Raw genomic sequence first — 23,500 nt, forward strand, 5'->3', positions numbered from 1 at the left:
CCTGGCTATCAAGGCCAGGTACCCTGGGCCCCTAACTTCACCCCCTATCCGGAGTCCCCACTTTCGGCTGTGGTTTCTTCTTCTACCTGACTACCACACAGTACCTGAGGCATCTTTCATCCCACCCCCTCACTTCCCATGACATCAGCAAGCACAGGAGTCAGACAGGGTGTCCCTGAAGGCTGTTTAAAATCCACAAGTCAGGAAATCAGGTTCCCATGGTGGACATGGACCTGACCATCACCTCATCTGTCTTCTGAGCTATGGTTTGGTAATAATCAGTGCCCCTGGCTCAAGGGAACAGCTCCTTCCTAGCATCTAAAACATGACTTACCTCAGGGATGATAATTGAGTCCCCTGAGCACTGACAAGCCCAGGCCCACAGTCTTCTGGTTGTCTATGGCCAAGGACAAGTCCCATGGTAGACCTGGTACCTTCTGCCCACAGTAGAGGACAGGGTGGTCTCTGCGGGTAGGACTTCCTTCTCCTTGGCTCTCCCACTGACCCAGCCTCCCTCAATCTGGGAAGCACATTTAGCTCAGTAATACTTCCTGTCCCCTTACCAGTTCTCTCTCCTGAGTTCCTTCCTGCCTAGAGAGACCGGGACTATGATGGCCAGGGCTTTTGCATCTGCTTCAGCATGACAAGAACAGGACTGACATCTAGGCCGCAGGAGACTGGGCAACCCTCCAGATTTCTCATTGACAGGAACCCACACTGCATTTGGGGCACCAGATTTATGTGTGGGTTTCAAGCAGCTCACAGCAAAGACTGGTAGGTGACCAATGGAATCTTTTGCTTCCTTGAAATTCCTAGATTGACTACATCTCAGCCTGCTTACAATTCAAATACCACAGGCCATTGTCTTGTCCCTAGGCAGCCTAAAGCCTGTCCCTGACCCTCTAGAAAGAACAGCACAGGGCCCAGGCTCTGGTCAACCACTCACCCTCCTGCCCAGGGTCTCAGAGAAGCTGCTCGGCCTCATTGTTCAAGTTTTCCTCCATATCTCCCAGACTGCCCTGGAACTGGTTTCGTGAAGGGCTTGTTTGCACCCAGAAAACATGGAGAACGGCTGTCCAGAGGTGAGGCCAGGCAGATGGTGAAATGAATGGGAGTTAGAGGTGACTCTGCAGACAGAGGAGGAGCAGGCCCTGAGGACAGGCAAAAGGTACCGGGGCTGGTGACTGAACCACAGGGCATGTGTGGAGTCACTCCAAAGGGAAGATGGAAGCTGTTCCGTCCTGCAGGCCTGACCGGTGCCTGTGTTCCAGATGGGAAAACAGAAGCCAAGAGGACTTCGGGTGTGTGAGGGGCTCTGCTAGTCAGAAACTTACTCAGGAGGAACTTCTCCTGAGGTTTCCTTGTTCTGAGAAGAGATCCCTTCAAGTTACCCTGCTAGGACACAGCATATAGTCACTTCAGAGGGAAAGACGGGACCGCAGGTCTCGGTGTGAATTCAATTACCAATCCAAGGCCTCAAGGTTGAGTACTGCTTCAAAACACTGAAGGGAGAACGTGGAGGGCCTTGTGGGAGAACAGGGCTCTGTGGGAGCCTAGACATTTAGGACTCACCCAGTCCTCGGCTATTGCAACTGGGGACAGAGTCCACACCACCTCCAGGCACCTGGCTGAGAAGGGGGCTCAGCACTCAGGCTGGGTGGGTCAGGAGGGAGGCTCTCCCCCACAGACCTCAGTTTCCCTCTGCTGTGGCTTTCTCCTTCAGAGGCATGACAAACACTTCTTGGTCTCTGTGTCCGTGAGACTATGAAGAAATACTTAGATTCAGGAATACAATTGTCAATTTAAAAAAAAAAAACAGTTTATTAGAAATGGCTCTTTCAAATTTGTAGTATTCTTTCTTAATCTTGAGGGAGACTGAATCCATACCATGATGGCCCTTGAACTGTGCTAGCCCACATTAGATTCAGAAGAAAAACACACTTGAACTGGGGCTCTACTTAAAAAAGGGGGAGGTAGATAGGAGCTGGGGAGATGGCTCAGTGGTGAAGAGCCCTGGCTGATCTCACAGAGGACCTGTCCAATTCTCAGCATCCACATGGTGGCTCACAACCATCCATAACTCTAGATCCAGGGGATCCAACACTCTCTTCTGAACTCCACAGGCACCAAGTACACACATGATACAGATGTGCATGCAGGCAAAAACACCCATCCACTTAAAATAAAAATATATGTTTGGAAAAAAAAATAAGGTAGATAATCTCAGGGCCAGGGCTCAGGCCAGACACCCAAGAGTGACTTCAAAGAGGATGTGGGGGCCGGCCTGCTATCGCCACAGCCAGCTGGCTCTACGACATCCTGGAAGCACGCGCTGATAGTGCTCCCTGGAAACAGGCCATGGGGGTGACTGAGAACTGGGAGGAAGGCTGGGGCCCTCCCTGCCCACAGCTGCCAGGCCATGTTCAGGAGCCACATATAGACAAGGCCTGGGCAGCAGCCAGTACTTCCCAGTGTCTCAGGGTGATGTTATCGCTGTTCAGGGAACATTCCAGAAGAAACGAGCCTGGTGTTTATTCAACACTTGGCTTCTAAGCAGCACAGAAGCCTGTGGAGTGTCGGCCTGGGCTGCTGCACAGCCTGGGAGCCGCGCATAAGCCCGTGTCTCACACATCCCAGCACCCTCCATTCAGGTCGAGCCTCCTGGAGTCGCGTCCTTCACTTAACTTAACCAAATGAAGTCTACGGGTGCCCTCAGCTCAGGCAGCAGAAAAGGGGGGTTCCTGAGCAGAGGGAGGCTGTGGGCAGTTTGAAAGATGAGATGCCCTCCACTCATTTTTCCCATCATTCAATCATCCAATGACAGGGAGCACAAAGCACCCTCTACCCACGGTCCATGGCTTCCGGCCTGTGGGAAAAGAAACAGTATAAGACAAAGGGTATCACATAGGCGTATGTAAAGCATGCCACCAATGGAAGACCTGGCCACAGCTGCACCCACAGACTGCTCCATCACTCCCCCGGGCCCCTGGCTCTCCAGCATCACCGTCTCCTCACCTCCCAACCCAGTAGGGTTCCAAGGACTGTTCATCTCAGAGAAATGCTAAAAACCCAGGTGCCCAGACCAATTTTCTATTCTGAGAAACCGCACTCCCAGAAGAGTCAAGGGTCGGCAAATTTGAAAATGAAGTCAGGTGGGACACACCTGTGATGCCATCGCTTGGTAGACTGAGGTAGGAGGTTGGCCGCAAGTGTGAGGCCAGCCTGTGCTATGTAGCAACTCTGTCTCAACAACTACGGTCAGAGCAGAGAGCCCTAAATCGAGTGACTGTTCTGAGCATGGGCATGCAGGCTCACACTTTCCCCTTCCCCCCATGACCCCCAAATCCTGGGACCAGAGTAGAAAGAGAAGCAGTGTGGGACATGGCTGTGAGCATTCGGGCTCCAAACTGTTTCATTATGCTACCCAGCTGGTACAAGGCTCCTGCCACACCACTGTGTGGCTACGCCAACCTGACTCTATACTCACAAAGCAATACCAAGTCCTGTGATGTCCTAGTCACCCAAGTCTCCAAGCCTGTTGGAGCGGGGAGACCAGGGTGGGGTACTCGGGGTGCTCCATGCATTCTGATTGTCATACAAATGAAGGCCATCTATAATTTATCCCAGCACACAAGGGTAAGCTGTGTGGTCTGCCCAGGATCAGGGAATCCTGCTTTAGCAGGTTGGCAGCCGGGAATAGCACAGTAGAAATGTAAAAGGGACCTGAGGAGAGGGCACACAACTGGGGAGCAAGTCCAGGCCACACTGCAGTATGGCTCTTGTCTGGCTGGCTGCTGAGAGATGAGGTCCCTCAGTGTCCCAATTACCAGGACTTATGACAGCCTCCCTCCCAACTACCATACACACCCCAGTAAGGATGGAGCAGGCAGATCCAGTCCTGCTTAGGACAGAGGAAAGCCCACGATCAGGGTCTGGGCGCAAGGGGATACTGCTTAGTTGGGAGTCCCTTAGTCTGGGGCCACCGACTTGTCTTCCTGTGCTGGGCATGTTTTGCTGACAAAGTATCCGAGAATGGACTTATGAGAAAAGGTCTGTCCCTGGTGGCTTGTCCCCATGGTGGTGATGTTTGTGTTACTGAAAAATCCAAGAGGGTCCCAATGCACAATGCAGTGTATGAGGGTACACTCCTAAAGATCTAGGTTCACAGGGCCCCGCTTCCTCCCAATAGAGGGTCTCTGGGGACAGTCACAGTAGCATCCCCACAGCCGCCCGTATCTGCTTAGCAGACAACCACCCTCAGAGACGTACTCTGGCTGCCTCCTGCTCCCACTGTCTGACTTCCCTGACCCTATCTTGGTGGCTGGGGCATCCTAAGTTGGGTGTGGCTGCAGAAGCCAGGTTCCACCTCAGGGACCAAGGCACTGCTGTCCCTCAGGGTCATTTCATCTGCTATGTCACTTTCAAATCAGCAAGAAAACCAGGGAACTGTATGTTTTCACAGAAATGTATTGCTATGTAATTCATTCTATAAAGATCAAGAAATACAAAAACAGCAAACTTCCATCACCCACGCAGGGAACCGCTTTCTTTGGATCTGCCGTCCGCGTCCATCCGTGTGAGAGCACATGCTTTGCCTGAAGTAAAATAGGGTAACCACAGCCAACAAACCCCTGCCTGCCCGCGGTGTTCAGTCTCTGGCCAGCTGAGAGACACTCTGCTCTCACACACCGTCACCTTGGGCCACTCCTTTGCAGCGTTTCTGAGGCAGTTCCAGTGATGCCCGCTTGACTTCTCTCCTGCTCAGTCCATGCACGTGTCCTCTGCTGGACTGGCCCTGACCTGCTGCAATTGTCCTGTACATGAAGTTGGCCTGTGGAATGCTCTCCCAGGTAGAACCCTGAAGGATGGCCCTAGGTTGCAGCAGGCATCATGAAAGTGCGTTAGCAACCAGGGCCAGACTGGGGTCACTTCAAGTCGTATCCCAGAAACCTCAGCACACAGAGTGTGAAGACAGGAAACTGTAAGCAGTGCCAGCCACACAGAACAGCACTTGCACCACAGGTGGGTTAAGGCACACATGGTTTCTCTTCATGAGCCCCTAGTCCCCGCCAGCAAGGCAGCTCCAGTGTCTCAGCAGATGGCTGAAATGGGAAATGGCCTCTGACAGAAGGAATCTGAGTCTGTGACCAGGCCTTGCCACACTTTTTTTTTTTTAATTAGTTAATTTATTTGTTTGTTTTTGAGACAGTGTAGTTCTGGCTGTCCTGGAACTTGCTCTGTATATCAGGCTGGCCTTGAACTCAGAGATCTGTCTGCCTCTGCCACACCCAGTTCAGATCTATTCTCTCTTACCTTCACCAAGGCCCTATGATGTCCATACCAGGACTGGGGTCCTCATCTGCTCTGCCCAGGCTCCACTGCTGCTAGTCCTCACTTATGGGGCAGGAGACCTATGAGGATGAGGCCTGAGCATGTGGGTGCCCCTGTAAAAGTCTAGGGATCACCTTGGGGTGGGGGGGGTGAGAAGTCACATCAGCACCTTCCAGATGTAAGGTGGGATATGGGTCAGTGTGGGTGATGGGATCTGTGGGTGCTGCCCTTGCCTTTCACATCCTGAGAGCCCACAAATGTTAACACGAGTCTATCTTGCCACCAGTCAAGCGACCACAGGGCTGGGCCTGTTCTGCCTCCAGGCGGGACCACTTGTTTCCCTGATCATTGTACTAAATGGCAGCAGCGAGCAGCCTGGGCTGAGAGAAGCCAAAGCCACAAGTAGGTGTGGCCTGGGTGAAGGCAGACCATGTGAGAAGCAAGGCAGCCAGCTGGGCTGCCCTGTTGTGACCAGGGTCCCAAACAGAGTTGGGGAGTAGTGCCATGGTCTCAGGGATGGAATTACTTGATAGGCCCCATTCACACTGGGATAGCCCCTGCAAATCTACACATGAGCAACCACCCAACTCCTCTCCCCCACCCCCCACTAGCGGGGGACCCTGGGCTTGTTCTGCAGATGCCCAGGACAGCTGTCCCAGAATCAGGTCAGTGCCGGAAATCCAGGCGTGGCTGGCTCTCAGTGGGAAGTGAAGCCCCAGAAGGCTGCAGGTCACAGAAGCACAGGCCACAGGTCACTTTATTTGTCCTCCAGCAGCTCTTCCGTCCCCTTCCCTAGGTCTCAGACTGGTCAGGCGGCCACGCAGGTACAGGACAGAATTCAAGAGCTGCTGGCACCTCTACCCACATGTGAGTCCAAGGATCTCACAGCACACACTGTCCTGGTTAGAGTTGGTTGCCACCTTCCAGCTGCATCTGGTGGGCCAGCTGCCGCCCGATGGCCAGCAGGGGACTGGCTCTGTAGGATGAACTGGCCAGCAGCTCCCGAAAACGGGTCCTTTCTTCCTCACTGAAAGAATGGAAAACAGAGGTCAGCACAGGAAGAACAAGAACTCCCAGGACCCACACGACAGGCCCGGGCCTAAGATTAGAGCAGACAGCAGGGGCCCAGAAGCAGCACAAGGTACAGTGCCAGGGCCACAGGGCTTCCAGCAGAGGCAAGGGCACAGGGGCCGCTGAGTGCACATCAACCACAGACGGGGTCACCTTACCAGTAGGTCTAAGAGGAATGTGCTAGGGGCTGCAGCCAAGGCAAAAGCTGACAAGTGGGGAGCAGAGGCAGCTCACGTGCCCTGAAGACAGCCTTATATAAGAGGTGCCTTTCCCCCCAAATAAGCCCAGAATAGATGTGTACTGGAGAGCGCTAAGCAATGGGGCAGTGACACAGCTATGCACACAGGCAACTCCGGGGCCTAGCTTCCTTAGTGACCCTGACCTCTTAGACACACAAGAGCCTTGGATGTCAGGTCCTCTCAGCCTTTCTCTCACCTAGCAGTCACCTTCAGCAGAACCTGGAGACATAAGCCACCAGCCTGTGTTGCTTCTGAATGCGATGTCAGTCAACAAAGAAGGTGTGGTGGTTTGAATGAAAATGGCCTTATAAGCTCATGTTTGAATTTTTGGTGGAACTATCTGGGGAAGATTAGGAGTTGTGGCCTTGCTGGGGGAGGTGTGTCACTGAGGGTAGGCTTTGAGGTTTCAAAACCCACACCAGGCCCAGTCTCTTTTTCTGTAAAGCTCTCGGCCGCTGTCCCAGCACCATGCCTGTCTGCTTTCCACCTTGAGGATCATGGATTAAACCTCGAAAACTGCAAGTCAGCTCCTAGTTAGAAGCTTTCTTTTATGAGTCGCCTTGGTCATGGTGGCTCTTCACAGCACCAGAAGAGAGATTAAGACAGGTGGGGAAGACGTAGGAGGTGCAGCAACAGAAGAAGCTGCGGGGACGGGGCACCTTCCAGCAGGTAGAGCTGCGGCTCATCCCAGTCACGGTGCAGAGGGAGCTGCCCTGGTCCAGGCTGGGTTATAGCAGAGGCTCAGGAGAGCAACTGCCAGAGAACAGTAAGGTGGATGCTCGCTCAGCAGAACTGTTTGCACTAGCTGCCCTCAGACAAAGCGGCTGAGAAAGACGTATGTTCGCAGGAGAGGGAAAAAGAAAGGCATATAGGTCCGCAAGGAACCAAGAAAGACAGATTGAGAGGTGTGGCGGAAAGATGGGGAAGCCTGAAATGCACGATGGAGCTCCGAGGCTGAGGACTGGGAATCAGTCTGCAGAACAGGAATGAGGCTAGCTGGGCCTACTGCCTGGGCCTGCTGGGCCTACTGCCTGGGCCTGGAACTCCAGCTGTTCAGAAGGCGGACACAAGAGGACAAAAACTTCAAGGCCTGCCTTGGTCAGAGAGAGCAAGTTCAAGACTAGCCTGGGTAACTTAGTAAGTACTATCTCAAAAACGAGCAGGGCAGTGGTGGCGCATGCCTTTATTCCAGCACTCGGGAGGCAGAGACAGGTGGATCTCTGTGAGGTCGAGGCCAGCCTGGTCTACAAGAGCTAGTTTCAGGACAGGCTCCAAGCTACAAAGAAATCCTGTCTTGATTTAAAAAAAAAAAAAAAAAAAAAAAAAAAAAAAAAAAAAGCTTTAACCTATACAATGAAAGAACAGGAAGAGCTTCAGGAAAAATTGACACAGAACACTCAACACTACTAAATAACAGAGGTTCTATACATAGACAAGGGAAAAAAAAAGATCATTTTGGAAGCAAAAACAACAAATAAACAGAAAAAAAACACGCGTGGGTGTGAGATTCAGGCTGCCTCAGATTCCCCTAAAGCCAGCACACCACTGCAGCCAAGTCTGCAGAGGTCAAAGAATGAGCCAAGAATCTCCTGGCCACGCTCACATTTTAGTACAATGTCAGTCAGCCAACGGGACAATACCGCCAATGGGACAAGGTGTAGGGGTTGTGTGTGTCTAACCCACGGTAAGCACATGTCCCAGCCACCGTACCAGAGGCTCAGGTAGGGAAAGCTCCATACACAGATGCTGTCACCACTCCCTGGAATCACTCCCGATAGGCGTCCAAGGCCTAACTACAGGACAGCAAAGTTCTTAGTCCCAGCAATGTCTCCCATCTAGAGTCAGAAGCCAAACCAGGCCAGAGAAGATGGTGGGAGGCTGGGGTGTAGATGAGATCAGGAAGAAGGCCCCGGTGGCCCCGGGGGTAGGGTTGTACTCACAGGAGCTGCTGTCTCTGGGCTGTACTCATCCGGCTAAGCTCCACTGGCCTGGGCTTGCTGGTCACCCTCCTGTGGACACAGAAAATTCAAGTCAGTGACACCACACTTCACTAGGAAATCTGTCTCTGTGGCTCCCCTAGTGTCTACACCACCAGGAGTTCATGAGCTCCACACTGTACACTGGCTGTAGGTCTAGATGAGCTGTGGCACCTGGGTCCCATAACCACAGTATCCAGGGTCTTGTCTTACTCCCTAAGGTTCCTGTGTGATACAGAAAGACATCACCCTAGGAAAACAAATCACATCTGTACCCTGAGTCTGCCACCTGTCCGACCTGAATGCAAAAGCCTTCCAGGCAGCAGCCTGCCCTGGACCCTTTACTCCACTAACCTTAAAACACATCGCACTTCCTGACAAGACACAGGTACCTGACATCTGTCCCCTCACTTCTGATGAGAGAACAGAGAGCTCTACCAGAGGTCTGCGGCAAATGCCACTCCAACGTGACCTTAGGAGCCAGACATGAACCCCGTGTCCGCCCTACTGATGTCAAAGTGCACTGAGAAACTTGCCTGCTGACCTCCAGATGAGGGTACCCTGAAAAGATTCTCAGAGTCTTCTAAGCCACCGCACTGGGTCTGACATTAGGGGTTAGTCTGTGAGTCTGGGGCTCAGTGCCAGGTAGCAATCTCCTAAGGTCGACTCTGATGGCTCCAGCCATGCCAGGAGCATTCTTGCAGGTCCCCAGGAACTGAATCAGTCTTTGGAATCTCTGCCCAGCAATGGCAGAGAGGACAATCCCAGAGCCCACCACCACCTGACAGGATGATTTCAGAGATGCCATGCTGAGCAAGTGAAGGAGGAGCGCTGAGCGGGAGGCAGCAGAGGGAGGGCAGAAAGCACCGTGTCCTGGAGCAGTATCTAATCTAGACTCCTGAGAGCAGACCTGGGCTCCTAGTCAAGCTCCTTTTCAACTATGAATGCACAACACTTCTGTCTTCTCAGGGCTCCTCACATCCTGGTCTCTGGTCCCCAGTTGGTTAGGATGGTGACCTCATGCCTGTTTGTTAGTCCTCCCAGAGGCCCCAGAATCCACCGTGGTATGAGAAGACCCTACCTAAGCAGTGGTGGCCAAGGTCTCCAGCCCAGTCTGGACAGGAACAGCGCCTCAGGTGACCTAGCTAGGGAGCTCCCTCAGCCCCACTGGCTGTAAAATGCAGTCCGGGGCCTCTCTGAGTCCGGAGACTGCAGTCCAGGTCTCACAGACCTCTACGCAGAGGCAGAGTGATCCTGAACTCAGACACTGGGAACAAGAACACAGCCTAACTAACCCTGTGAAGTTCTTCCACGGACAGATAGACAGGGGACTTCCTAGAGCGCAGCCCCATATGGTGTTTCATAACTGAAAAATTTAAAACTAGTAGATTTCCAAACATACAACAGCCAAAAATAGATTCAGAACCAAAGGCCAAATGAATCCAGGATGTTTTTGGCAGAGTTTGCCTGAGTTGCATCATGCACCTTTACTGCAGCCTTGGTCCTGAATGCTCCCAGCATGCAATGCCAACCAGCAGTGTGCCTGACCTGTCAGCTCGGATTCAAGGCGGTTACACGGGAGCAGTGGCAGTGTAAGGTTTATGGCTCTCAGAGAAGCATCATGGTCAGCTGGGGAAACAAAGGCTTGTAATGTGTTCTTATCAGTATCAAGTCAGGGGGTCTTCGTGCTGCATTTATACAACCCTTGATTTAAAAATTTCTGTTTGACAACCTAGATGCCCCTCAACTAAGGAAAGGATAAAGAAAATGTGGTACACTTATACATGGAGTAATTCTCAGCTGTTAAAAAAAAAAAGACACCAGGAAATTTGAAGGCAAATGAATGGAACTAGAAAACAGTCATCCTGAGTGACATAAACCAGACCAAGAAAGATAAGCATGGTGTGTATCCACTTATATGTGGAGAGCAGCTGCCAAATGAAGGGTAACTTTATAACCCACAGCCCCAGAGAGGGCCCGAGGCAGGACACATGGATTTCCCTGGGAAGGGGGAATGGAGATTTTTTTGAGTAAACTAAGGTGAGCGGGGATGGGAACATGAGCGATCAGGTTGGGGGGTTACAGAGGGGTAAGAGTACTAAAACAGACTACTGGAAATGGGGAGGGTATCTTGAGGCCAGGTAAAAACCTGGCATAAGGGGACCTCCCAGGAATCCACAAAGATGACCACAACTAAGACTCCTAGCAAAAGAGGATACGAGACCGGAACTGGTCATCTCCTGTGACCAAATTGGTGTCTGACCCAACCGTCATCAGAGAGGCTTCATCAAACAACTGATAAGAACAGATGCAGACCACAGTCAAACATCAGGAAGAGTTGGGGGAATCCTGCTCCTGAAGATGAGGAGGAAGGACTGTAGAAGCTGGAGGGTCAAGACCACCACAAGAAAACTCACAGAATCAACTAACCTGGTCATAGGAGCTCAGAGAGACTGAACCAATAACCAGGGAGCCTGTGTGAGACTGATCTGGGCCCTTTGCATGTGTTACAGTTGTGTAGCTTGGCCCTCTTCTGGGACTCTCAACAGTGGGGACAGGGGCTATAACTCTGACTTAAGGATATAGATACTCTACATCCTTAAAAAAAAATGTACAGTCAGGATTTATTATTTTTTAAAAAAGATTTGTTTTTAATTTTACTTATGTGTGCATGTATGTGTCTGTGAGTGGATGCCAGGAGTACAGGTGCCCACAGAGGTCAGAAGAGGGCGTAGGAGCCCCTGGAGCCGGAGTTACAGATGGCTGTGAGCCACTCAGCGTGGGTGCTGGGAAATGAACCAGGTACTCTGCAAAAGCAATAGGCATTCTTGATCACTGACCCATCTCTTCAGCCCAAGATCTGATTCATGTTAAACAAGCATATTCACCTCATCAGTATACAAATATGCTTTTATCTTTAATAAAGGCAAAATTATATATATCCTACATGATTGTTCTAAAATAAATTTTTGATTTATGATTTATTCTGTCAGTGGTTGATTTGTACAGCTACCTTATAAACCTATGTACTTGGAGTCATATAAAACCTTCCCGGGAATAGGGCATAGTGGCACACATCTTTAATCTTAGGACGTGGGCCAAAAGACCTCCGTGAGTTTGAGGTCAGCCTGGTCTACAAAGTGAGTTCCAGGCCTGCCAGAGACCCTGTCTCCAAAAAAAAAGAAAGGGGGAAAAAAGTACTCTCAGGTGTGAAGAGGCCATGAATAGAAAAAGCATAAGCCCTGTCATAGAGATTTCCTTTCTTTTTATTGTTTTTGTCTTTTAAGACAGGAGTTCCAGGGGTTCTACAGTTCTGGTTGATCTGTAGACCAGTCTGGCTTCAAACTCATATACCTACCTGTCTTTGCCTCCAGAGTGCTGGGATTAAAGACATGTGCCACTGTAGCCAGCCTATTCTAGAGAATTTCATCTCTCATAAGTAGGTTGGTTAGTAATAACATGGTCTACAAGGTCTAGTCCTTCGGGGTTCCTGCTATATGTAAGAGTCTGCTAGACATTCTGCAGAACACAGAAAAATGTGATGGACAAACTGCCAGTATAGGCAAAACCATCTCTGAAAGTTCCTCCTTCGTGGAAAAGTCTGCTAGATACTATGGACTTATAGGCTGAAGATGGATGCCCCCAACGGTACAGAAGAACATTGGGTGACTGTTCAGGTAGCAAGATGTCTCTGTCAATTCTAGAATGTTGGAAGTTGTTTGCAATGCACATCCTGTTAACTTTATATCCTTCTGGAGTCTTTGATGAAGTTGAAGAATAGATAGATATAAATATTGTAACTGTAATTCTTGCTTGATACCTGTTTTGTTATATACAATTTTACTATGTTAAAGTTAAAACCTTTTTTATTTAAACAGAGAAAGGGAGGTGATGTGGGAGTCCCCTCTGTGTGCTGTGATTACCATTAAAGAATAAAGAAACTGCCTTGGCCTGTTGATAGGGCAGAACTTAGGTAGGCAGGGAGGACTGGACTGAATGCTGAGAGAAAGAAGGGTGGAGTCAGACAGATGCCATTGAGCTGTCGAAGATAGACGTGCTGAAATTTTGCTGGTAGGCCACGATTTCGTGGTGAGATACAGATTAATATAAATGGGGTAAATTAATATAAGAGTTAAACAATAAGAAGCTAGAGCTATTGGGCTAAGCAGTGTTTTAATTAATATAGTTTTGTGTGGTTATTTTGGGGCTGAGCAGCCAGGAACTAACTAGCTGCTTCCCACAACAACAGTCTACCTCAGGAATCCTGTAGACCCTCCAGCCTAGTTCCAGGAGAGAGAGCAGCCACTACAGGGGGTACCTGGAGGGTATTGTGACCCTCCAGTCTAGCTCCAGAGAGAGAGCAGTCACTACAGAGAGTACTTGGAGAGTATTGTGAAGACCCTTAGGCCATTCTGACATGCAACAGTACTAGGCCATACCATGGACTTGCAGTAGATCCCATGGTATGGGAGAAGGTCACAGGACTGTCCCACATAAAGTCCCTTTGAGCCTAGGACATGAGGGGGGCAGAAAGTGTGGCCATCAGACATAGCACCATTCTTCCCACTGTGAAAAACACTGTCCTGGAAAAGGCCAGTTAGGCATTAGGTGGCCAAGGGGCTGGCAGGGTGCAGGTATGGAGAAGAGTGGCCGAAGGCAGAGTCACTGGCATGTAAACATCCCCAACTGCAGTCCTCAGTGCTGGGTGAGCCTCCCACCCTGACTTTAGCTCTGCCTCTGGGACTCCCCATGTTCTGTTGTGTGTCTCTTCCCTTTCCTGTACAACCATGACTATGATGTAACAGCTCTCTCGGAGACCACTGAATACTTCCCGAACCACCACAGTGGAGTGCATGCTCGTAGTTGCTACAGTGAGGACAGTCTTGGAAGGCTCTCCTAACTCCAAGTACACATGCTTGGGTTGGTGTGTGTACTGGAGCATCTGCTCTGTCAGAAGTCAGACTCTGAGGTGACCAGCACTCCAGTCTCAGATCCTGCTGTCTGGCATCATTCCCCAAGGCAAGGAACCAGGCTCCCTGGAGAAACACCTGGTACCAGGACCAGGCAGAAGATGCCTAAGGAGAGATCCCAGCATCTGTTAACATCAGAAGGTGAGTAAGCCCTCAGACACACCCACCCCACGGATGGGCAGACCAGAGCCATCAGGGAGCTACTGAAAGAAATGCCGGTGGCCACTGTTGAAACAATTGCAGTTTAAAGGAAGTGGCGTTGGATGATAGCCCAGAGCATAAAGTAGACACTCATGAGTCCTCAAGAACATAAACCAATGATGGGGAAATACTCAGGGAAGAGAAAAGATGCCTCTGCAGTAGAAAGCAAGACTCTGCAAACCCTGTCCCGAAGAAGAGGGAACATAGCTCCCCACCCTGGGCCCAGCGTGGCCACGCCCTTCCCAAAGGCACAGAGTCCAGCACAATGAGCGTCCTGGGAAACACCTCCTCTGGGCGCTTCAGTGATGAGTTAGGCTGGCAGTGAGTGCATGGATAATGACATGAAGAAGGCCTCAGTCTGCATGAGCTTCCTCCCAATAACCCAGGTCTTCTCTACCTGGGGTAAAAAACATGGGGTGGGGCATGGTGAAAAAGGCTCAACTCACTGGGTGGTGGTAGCGCACGACTTTAATCTCAAAATTCAGGAGGCACAAGCAGGTAGATCATTTAGAGGCCAGCCTTGTCTACAGAGCGAGTTCCAGGACAGCCAGTGCTACACAAAGAAACCATGTCTCAATCTCCCCCTCCCTCCCAGCTCTCCCCAAATGCCTGTCTCAGTCTGAAAAGCTCACACTCAGGAGGAGCCTGAGGAAGCAGGAGGACCACATGTCAAGCTCCCTCCAGTAAATTACTATTTCCTTTTGTGGTGTGCATTCACATAGGTGTGCTCACATAGGTATGCACATGTGTGTGAGTGTGTGTGCATGCACATGTGAAGGCCAGAGATCAACTCCCAGCATCTTCCTCAATAGCTCTACCTCACTTTACTTGGATTATCAATTTGGCTAAACCAGCCGGCCAATGAGCTCCAGAAATCTTGCTGTCTCCACCCACGTGGCACTGGGGTTACAGAGCCATGTCCGGATTTTTACATGGGTGCTGGAGATCCAAACTCAGGCCACCAACAGTGCACAGCAAGGACTAGACAGACTGAGATGTTTCCTCAATCCCCTAATTACTGCTTTAAATTTAGTGTGTGAGCAAAGCACTCAGGGCTGGGACAAGATGGGAACCTTCTCCCATCACAGCTGAAGCAGCCCTGAGCAGGCACACAGTCCCAACACGTTCCTCCCTGGACTGGTAGAGCAGACTGTTTATGCAGCTCTCCCCATTCTGGGAGCCCCAAGCACATTTTTCAGATGAGAAACTATAAAGAGGGAAGGGACCCTTGACCAGGGTCACATTTTTTTGCTTAAGAACCAGGAATGGAATCTGCATCGCTGGCTCTGTTCAGCTCGAGGCTTGACCTTGTGTCAGCGCCGAATCTGGCTTGAACAGAATGGGTGTTCCATCTTGGGAAGCCACCCCTTGGCCATTTGACTTCACAGCATGCCATCCACCTGCCCCACGATAAGGGTGAGGGTTCACAGATGAAGTGTACATAACCTTTGCTTTATCCCCAGATGAAAATTCAGTAGGAGAGAGGATTGTTTTAGAAGGTAAAATAAGAAGAAACAAGTCTCGTGGTGGCTTACAACTGTAATCCCAACACTTAGAAGGCGGAGGCAGGAGAACAGCATTAAGTTCAAGGTTGGTCTGAATTATACGATGAGTTATAAACCCTCAAATAAATAAATAAGTAAATGAATGCATGAATGATAAAAAACCAAAAACCAGTAACGACAAAGAGACACTGAAAGCCCAGCAACTACGAGAGCAGAGAGCCCTGAAGCTGCTCCCCCTGCCCACGAGTGCTGCTCTGCACTTTTGAGTGCCCCTTGCCCTGTGCCCATTCTTCATTCCTTCACTGCGCAAACAGGTTAGACAGGCTTAGGGCTGGGTAGGGTCCATGCCTACTAACTGAGGTCTCCCCACAGAGTGCCCACATACAGACACTCACCCTTAGTGGGGATCAGGGGACAGAGGAACACAGGCAGGTGGCAGGTGAAGGACTGAGAACGGGATGTCAGAACTGTCTGCAAGGGGCACAGGAAGGTCACTGGACACACAGCAATGGCCACAAGGCCCGTGTGCATGCGTAGGCTGGACACTGAGGTGAGTTCGAAGAAGGCCGAGGAAACACACTGATGGGCTAGCCAGGCTGCCACCAGGGTAAGTCTGGGTGCGCCTTTCATAACAGCCACCACACCCAAGGCTGAGGCTCTGTGGGTCCCATGGGGCTTGAGTGCTGACTCACTCACCTTGCGGAGATGGGAGCCTTCAAAGACCGCTATCGATCCCTCCCTTCCCCTCTGAACCCAGGGCTGTGGGGATCCAGGGCTGACCACAGCTCTGGAAGAGATGGTCAGTACCAGACACTCACCTTCTGGTTTGCTGCTGTCGACTGGCCTCCAGTTCCTGCAGCTCAGGCAGGGCATCCCTCAGGGGGTGCAGGTCGCCCACCACCACCGTGGCCTTGCGCCTTCGCTCCTCCTTGAGCTTCTGCTCAGCCAGCTTGATGGCTTCAATTTCTGAGGGGAGAGACAGAAGTACATGCACATTAAACCCATTCCCCAGAAACCCTCCCAAAGGCCACCAATGCCAAGGCACCCACTGATGCATACATCCTGGGGCCTGCTTGTTCCCACAGAACAGAGTGTTGTTTCCCCTCTGTCACGAGCTCTGCGCCCCTAAAGACTTGGGGGGAGGCAGCTCTAAGTTATTTTTTTCTTCTTAATCACAGAGGCACACTTTAATTACAGGGCTGACTTGAGCTTAGAGCTGCAGCACAGGGGACTTCCCCCCCTGTAAGTGGTACAGTGCAGGGCCCAGGCACACAGACAGGGGGCTGAGGGGCCCTACAGTGCTGGGTCTGGGCACACAGACAGGGGGCTGCAGCATAGAGTCTGGGCACACAGACAGGGAGGTTGGTTCAGGGACAGTGGGCACATAGACACAGGGGGCTACAGTACAGGGCCCAGGCACACAGACACAGGTGGCTGGCAGTGGGCAGATGTAGTCCTGAGCTCCATATCCTTAGGTCTATTACTAAGAAACCACAATATCCTTTTTATCCTGGGCAATCTAGAACCATGTGACACCTCCTTGAGACTGCAAGATGGGGACAAGGGTCATGGGGAGGAATTGACAACCCAGGGAACAGCAGGGAGCAGGGTGGGCGGCCAGGTGGCATGCACAGCACTAATGGAAGAGAAAGTTCACTGCAGGGCACAGCCTTGGGATTGGATTTTCTTCAGAAGATGGATTTAATTCCAAATTGCTAATACGACAAGTGCTTAAACTTGCTATTTACTGCAGGTGGCTGTGGGTGTACGCAGTTCTGGGACAAAGCCCCACTCTCTCTGGGTGGCATAGCAACACAAGGACCTTTAGTCAGACACTTCAAACACATGCTGGCCCTAACAGAGGAGTGAGGCCACCAGCAGCTTCCCTCTTAGAAAGGTAGAGGCACCTCTGCCACCTACTCCAGCTGGGAAGATGCCTCTCCCCAGGCAGGTCAGAGAGGCCCAACCTGACCCCCCCAGGCAGGTCCAACACAGCAGGGGCTATCACTTCACCCTGAGGCAGACAGTCCTCCAAGCCCTCTGCCCAACGCAGCCCGCAGCCAGAGAGACTTGGTGGATTTATAAAGCGACAATCTGGTGGTTTTTTTTTTTTCAGGCTAGCTGGAACAGAGTAAACAATTCACTTAGCACCCCATCACACCCGCCCCTCTCCCCTGAGCCAAAGTTTGGGGGCTGAACTTCCCTAGCAGAAAGAAGTGCTAGGGGCCACCCTCTTACACATACCTGGCAGACCCAGAGAAAGAAGAGCGAAGCTGAGAAAGACATGGAGCCCTAACACACACAAGCAAATCCAAGCCAGAGATGCCCAAACAGGGCAACCCAGGGCATGCAAGGATAGTTTGGTGTCTGGAAGTTGTTGGAACCCACAATGAACCATGGTAATGCTGGCTAAAAGGAAAAAACCCTGGATGTGCCAGAAGAGATGTGGTAAAACTCACTATCTACTCATGGTAAAAGATACAATGAATCCATAAACAGATCAAAGATAGTAAATATCTCATTTCTACTGAGCTCAACAAGATGGGGCCAACCGCAGTCTCCTGGCGCTCACTCCCATCTGGCAGCTCACTGCTACCAGTGAGGCAGGGCGACAGAGGTGGGAGAAGTGGAAATGGTGGGGGTCAAGGTGGATGTCTCAATCCCTACCCCACACTGCAATTGGACTTTAACCAAACTGAGCTGGGAAATTAATCTAAATCCTATTCTTACACAAACAAAACAAAACAAAACAAAACAAAACCCTCAAGTGCCAGAGACAGGAGGGTAAGAAGTTCAGTTTCCAGGACAGTCCAGGATATTCAAGACCCCGTCTCCAAATATGAAAATCTCACAGTGAACAAAACATTATTTCAGCAGAACAAGCAGGAAAGCAGAAAGTGAGTACTACTAACCCTCAAAATAAACAAGAATGGAGTCCAGAGCACAGTCCAGACAAAGACAGAGCAGTGGCCACAGCTGCTGCTGCCCCTCACTCCCTGACCCGGAGGATGAGCTACTTGAGACTCTAAGTAAGTAGAGAACCAGCAAAAGCCCAAACACAGGGAACCCAGGGAAGGAAATCCCAGCTGTGAGATGCAACTACTGAGCTGCCGAGCCTCAGATGGGCGCGTGAAGTGGGAGTTAGCTGTGGGTAGTGAGAAGTGCAGTCCTGGAGGACACCGGAAGCAGGAGAGTCTGAGCAGGCCACAGTGTGAAGGGCCATCATCAGACCATGCTTCCTCATTCCAGGGAGGGAGACCATTCCTCAGGGGTCTGGCACTGGGGAGGTTAAGTCAACAGGCCAAGTGGAACAAAAGGGAGGGAGGGACAGGACAAAGATAAAGTTTGGGACAGTTCCGCACAGTGGTAGCCATGAGAGGTATTGTTACAGGTCCCAGAGGGTCTAGTGTGTGTAGCTACCAACCCCAAGATGTGACCTTAGCAAGATCACAAAATAAAAGGTTATTTAAAAACAAAACAAAACAAAAAAAGTGTACTTTTACAACTTTTAGAAGTTTGTCCAAAACAGCGCACGCGCGCGCGCACACACACACACACACACACACACACACACACACACAAAACATCTATTACACTGATAATGGAAATTAAGGGAGCTAATAGCAATGATGAGGAATATCGTGATTCAGCACTTGATTCAGTGCTGGTGGCAAACCCTCCTGAAGGTGACCAACAGACTCAATGCGACCCCAGTCACAATCCTGCTAAACCGTTGTCTTTACAGAGACTGAAAAAGAAACAGTAAAATAAAATGGCCATGCTGATCATCAAGAACACCCAGAGCAACCTAGGACAAAGGAGCAGAGGAAACCTGTGTCCGCCTGCTTGAACTATGGTGATCACGAGCCACAGCAGAGCATGGAACGGAGCAAAGCCACAAGACTCTCAAAACAACAATCCAAAGAGGAAAACAGTCTGCATCAGACTGTGGTGACCCACCAATTCACAGCAGACAGACACCACTTCTAAGGGACCACACCTAAGGACTAGCTAGGTTCCAGCTCCTTCAAAACAAGCATCTCCATGACTTCAGGTTAGGTGCTCTTTGGGGTTGGTTTGTTTGTGACACAGAGTCTATTACACAGTACTGGCTGGCCTGGAACTCACTATGTAGACCGGGCTGACCTCGAACTCACAGAGATCAACCTAGGCAAGGCTTTCTTAAACTAAACAAAACACATGATAACCCTATGGAAAAAGAAATATGAGTTAGATCTTTTTAAAATTAAACTCTTGCAGTTAAAAAAAAAAAAGGCAGGCAGTGGTGGCACATGCCTTTAGTCCCAGCACCCAGGAGGCAGAGGCAGGTAGATCTCTGAGTTCAAGACCAGCCTGAGATACAGAGAGAGCTCCAGAACAGTCAAGACCATAGAGAAGTCCTCCCTCAAAAAAGAAAAAAAAAAAAAAGTTAAGATACTAAATGGGCAAGACAGTCTGCAAGGAATACTGCACACATGGCTGACCAGGACGAGCAGGTCTCCCAAACACACAGCTGATCAGGGACAGCAGGTCCCCAGTACAGCACAGCAGACCGGAGCCAGCGGATGCCAGCACACACAGCTAGCAAAGGCAGCAGGTTCCCGGCACAGAGAGGGCCCCCAAGCTCAATAATAAAAACACAGAGCAGCTAGAGAAAAATGAACCTCACTGAGGATGAACTGCAAGGGAGATGTACCCACGACAGCACTGTTCCACAGAACGAAGACCAGCAGTCCACGAGTGTTAGCCCATGTCTCCAGGTACATGACTGAAGACTGGTCAGCACGGCTGTGTGGCCACCGCAACTCTCATGCTGCTAGAGGGGGCACATGAGCGGCTGCTTCAGAAGAATGTCTGGTAGTTGCTTATAAAACGAAACATACACCTGCCCTATGACCCACATTCCATTCCTGAGTATTTACATAAGAGGAATAAAAACATGTCCACAGAAAGACTGGAACAAATGCTCACACAGCCTTACTCGACAAGATGGGAAGGCAGATATCCATCAACACCACAGGGCAGCAATGATGGACACAAACAGTGGGATGTCTCTCAGCCATAGGGCTGACCACTGCCACGAGCAGTGCGGCATGGCAGGAAGGCAGAACATGGCCTGTGTGAGAGCACTCTCAGGAGACAACTGCAAACCCAACCACAGACACACTGGACATGGCACCTCACCCTGGGCAGTCAGGTAGCAGACACAGCTGTCAGAAGTCACTGTTGTGCTTGGTGAACACACTCCTCACAAGAGAACAGGCTAAACGCTAGCCGACCTATTTGTGGGCAGGTATACAAATGCTCCTAACTCGCTTCGAAACGCACTGAGATGCTGAAGCGTAGACAGGAATGGACCAATGAACGGTTGTGAGATAAAGAAGTACAGTGCTAACTGAAGATGCAGCTGCCGCTGTGCTCAGGGCCAGAGAGTCAGACAGGAGCTAACAGCGCAGAGAAGACAATTGGACTAGTGATTAGTAGCCAGGATTCTCAGACTAGAGATGAAGCCTCTTAATGAATCTAAGCAGAAACAGCAGAACACAGATACAAACGACAAGACAAACTCAGCAGGTAACAGCTCTGAGGACCTAGGTTCAACTCCCAGCACCCACAGTGTGGCTCACAACCGACTACAGCTCCAGTCCCAGGAGATCTGATACCTTCTTTTGACCTCTGTAGGCATGCACGCCAAGCAGACATACACAGAAGATACCTAATGAGAAAGCAGGGCTGGAGATGTAGCTCAGTGGTACATTTGTTTAGCATAAGAAAGACCCTACGTTCAATCCCCAGCACTGGAGAAGGATTTGGGGGCAGGGGGACAGAGGAAGGAAGAAGCAACACACAGCCTCTTGTGAATAATGTCTGAGATCTGATTAAATTAGACTATCTTTGAAGAAATCATGAGCAATCAAATGGATCAACCACAGGAACAAAAGGTTCCACAGCAAAGAAGCACACCTCTGACACGGTCAGGTCCTACAGTTGAAGCCTCAGCATTTACTGCTCCACAGAGAACATACTGCACAACCTTTTGCTAGAAATTGTGAGAAAGTGAAGAGACAGCCTATTTCTTTTAAAGCCATCTATAAAGTAACAAAATAGGAAGCTAGGAATCTCTAAGGAAATCGATCAATTCCTATAAACACTGCTTCCAAAAAACCACCCTTTTCTTTAAAGTTTTCAAGAAAAAAAAAGAGAAATATTAGCTTATTTTCAAGAAAAAATAAGGTAAGTCATATTTAAACATGCAAGTATATAAAAATGAAAATACTCCAAATTAACTCCTAAAGTTGGCAGAATCACACTAAAAAGATAACAGCTAAGAAAAATAACTTACAAAGCATTCTATACAATTTTCAAGTAAACACAAGAAAACACTTAGGAAAAGTCACACATAATCAACATTATGGGAAAAATAACTACCTAGTACAGGAAGGGAGCGAGGGAGAGCTGCTCCATCTGCTCCAGATGCCTGACGAAGACTGAGACCAAACCCAACCCCAGACAGGCCAGGAGAGCTGCTGTACTCCCGCAGACCTTCAGCTGCATGACAGGGGCACGGAGACCAGGAGTTCAAAGTCAGCTTCGCCTACCCGGGAAAGTTAAGCCAGCCTGGGCAGTAGGACTCCATCCTCAGCCAGACCTGGAAGGACCCACAGGCAGGCCTAACCTCTGTGGGGTTTTGACCCCGTAGATATACGTGTCACCTCTGTAGTTAAAGCTTTCATTGTGGTGTCCCAAACAGACCCTGTATCCAAAGGGACAGAGAACAACTTTCAAGATGGTGTTCTACAGAAGAGGAAGCAAGGAGGTTGCAGTAAGCTCACACTGTGGGTCTATGTTCACTCTGGGGACAAACCACCTCATGCTGTCCTGTTGCCGACTCCCTCTATGTGGCCGAGAGAAGCCAGTGACTGACTGCTGCTAAGGCTTCCTAGTGAGCTCCTGCTGGATCCCATCAGGGGCTGTGAGGACAAGGACATGACCAACATCCATGGGGCGGAAGTCCAGCCATGTGGCACGGGTGTCTGAATGAGGACAAGACAAGTTTGACTAATTCACAAGATGACGATATGAACTTACTCTGTAGCCACCGCTCATGGCGAAGCCTCAGTTTTTCCTTCTTGGGCAAAATGGTCTTTGGCTCTGTACCTGAGGAGAGAGAACATATGAGTAATTAGTGAGGTCAGACAGAGTCTTTCAGCCCAGGTCCCTCCATCCCTGCAGAGGTTAAACATGCCCAAGTGAAGAACAGTCCTACACCCTCAGCCTCAAGGCTCCATATAGCAGGGGACCCCTATGTTGGAACAAGGCTGTAAGGCTCTCCAAGCTCGGCTGGGCCCCCAGTCTATTTGGGGTAATGTGAGGTTGCCTTGGTGTCAACCAGGTCCTAGGCATGACATACCTCCACCTTGCTTGCCAGCATTAGGACAGAAAACCTGAGAACAAAGTCCCCCGGAGACCTCCCATCACCATACACCAGCCTGCAGCCTCTCGTCTCTGGCTCTCCACCCTGTCTTTACTGGTGGTAGCTTCGCCTGCCTGGCTTTATCCTCTCCTCCTTGTGCTGCTGGCCTCAGATAACCCGCTATGGTGTGCTGGTACATCCCTACTGTAAGGGCTGGACTGTGTTCCAAGTCCATGTGCTACAGTGCTAACTAACTCTTGGTTCTTTAGAATGGAATGGCAGGCGGCCAGGCATGGAAGTTCATGCCTATTATAATCCTAGCACTCAGGAGGCTGAGGGAGGAGAACTGCCATAAATTTGAGGCCAGCTTGGGCTACAATGTAAATTTCAGCTACAAAGCAAGACCTTGTTTCAAAATATTTTTTCAGAAGGAAAAGCAGTATGACTATCTTTGGAGACAGGGAGTGATGTGTAGTTCTGAATGTCAACTGGACATACTGGGAAGGTGGTCTCAATGAGAATCATCTAGATCATGTTTGCCTGTAAGGAATTTCCTTAATTGGATTGAGATGGGAAGGTCCACTGTGAATACGGGTGCACCACTGCACGGGCTAAGCCCCAGACTGAACGAAAGGAAAAGAGGGCGAGCTCCGCATAGCATGCTTGCATCGCTTCATAGCTCTCAGCTCTTGACTGTGGGTGTAATGTGACCAGCTGCATCGAGTTCCTGAATAAGCTGTTTCGGCCAATGACATAGCAGAGCTAAGCCAGGCAGGGAAATCTGAATAGAGAC

At 50.3% G+C, this 23,500-nt stretch overlaps 1 protein-coding gene across 1 annotated transcript in view; it reads right to left on the minus strand.

Annotated features, from left to right (window-relative positions):
• Positions 1-4,449: 4,449 nt before the first annotated feature.
• Slx9 (SLX9 ribosome biogenesis factor) overlaps positions 4,450-23,500 on the minus strand; it is a 33,340-nt gene continuing 14,289 nt past the window's right edge. Inside the window, exons 3-6 of the mRNA XM_087898281.1 lie at positions 22,383-22,451; positions 16,112-16,259; positions 8,582-8,650; positions 4,450-6,358 (exon numbers count right to left, since the gene is read on the minus strand). Of these exons, the coding sequence (XP_087754407.1) occupies positions 6,235-6,358; positions 8,582-8,650; positions 16,112-16,259; positions 22,383-22,451 (410 nt within the window). The 3' untranslated portion in view covers positions 4,450-6,234. The remainder of the gene's footprint in view (positions 6,359-8,581; positions 8,651-16,111; positions 16,260-22,382; positions 22,452-23,500) is intronic.

The sequence above is a fragment of the Myodes glareolus genome, chromosome 18, assembly GCF_982192425.1.
Source record: "Myodes glareolus chromosome 18, mMyoGla1.1, whole genome shotgun sequence".
Classification (NCBI taxonomy): Eukaryota; Metazoa; Chordata; class Mammalia; order Rodentia; family Cricetidae; genus Myodes; species Myodes glareolus.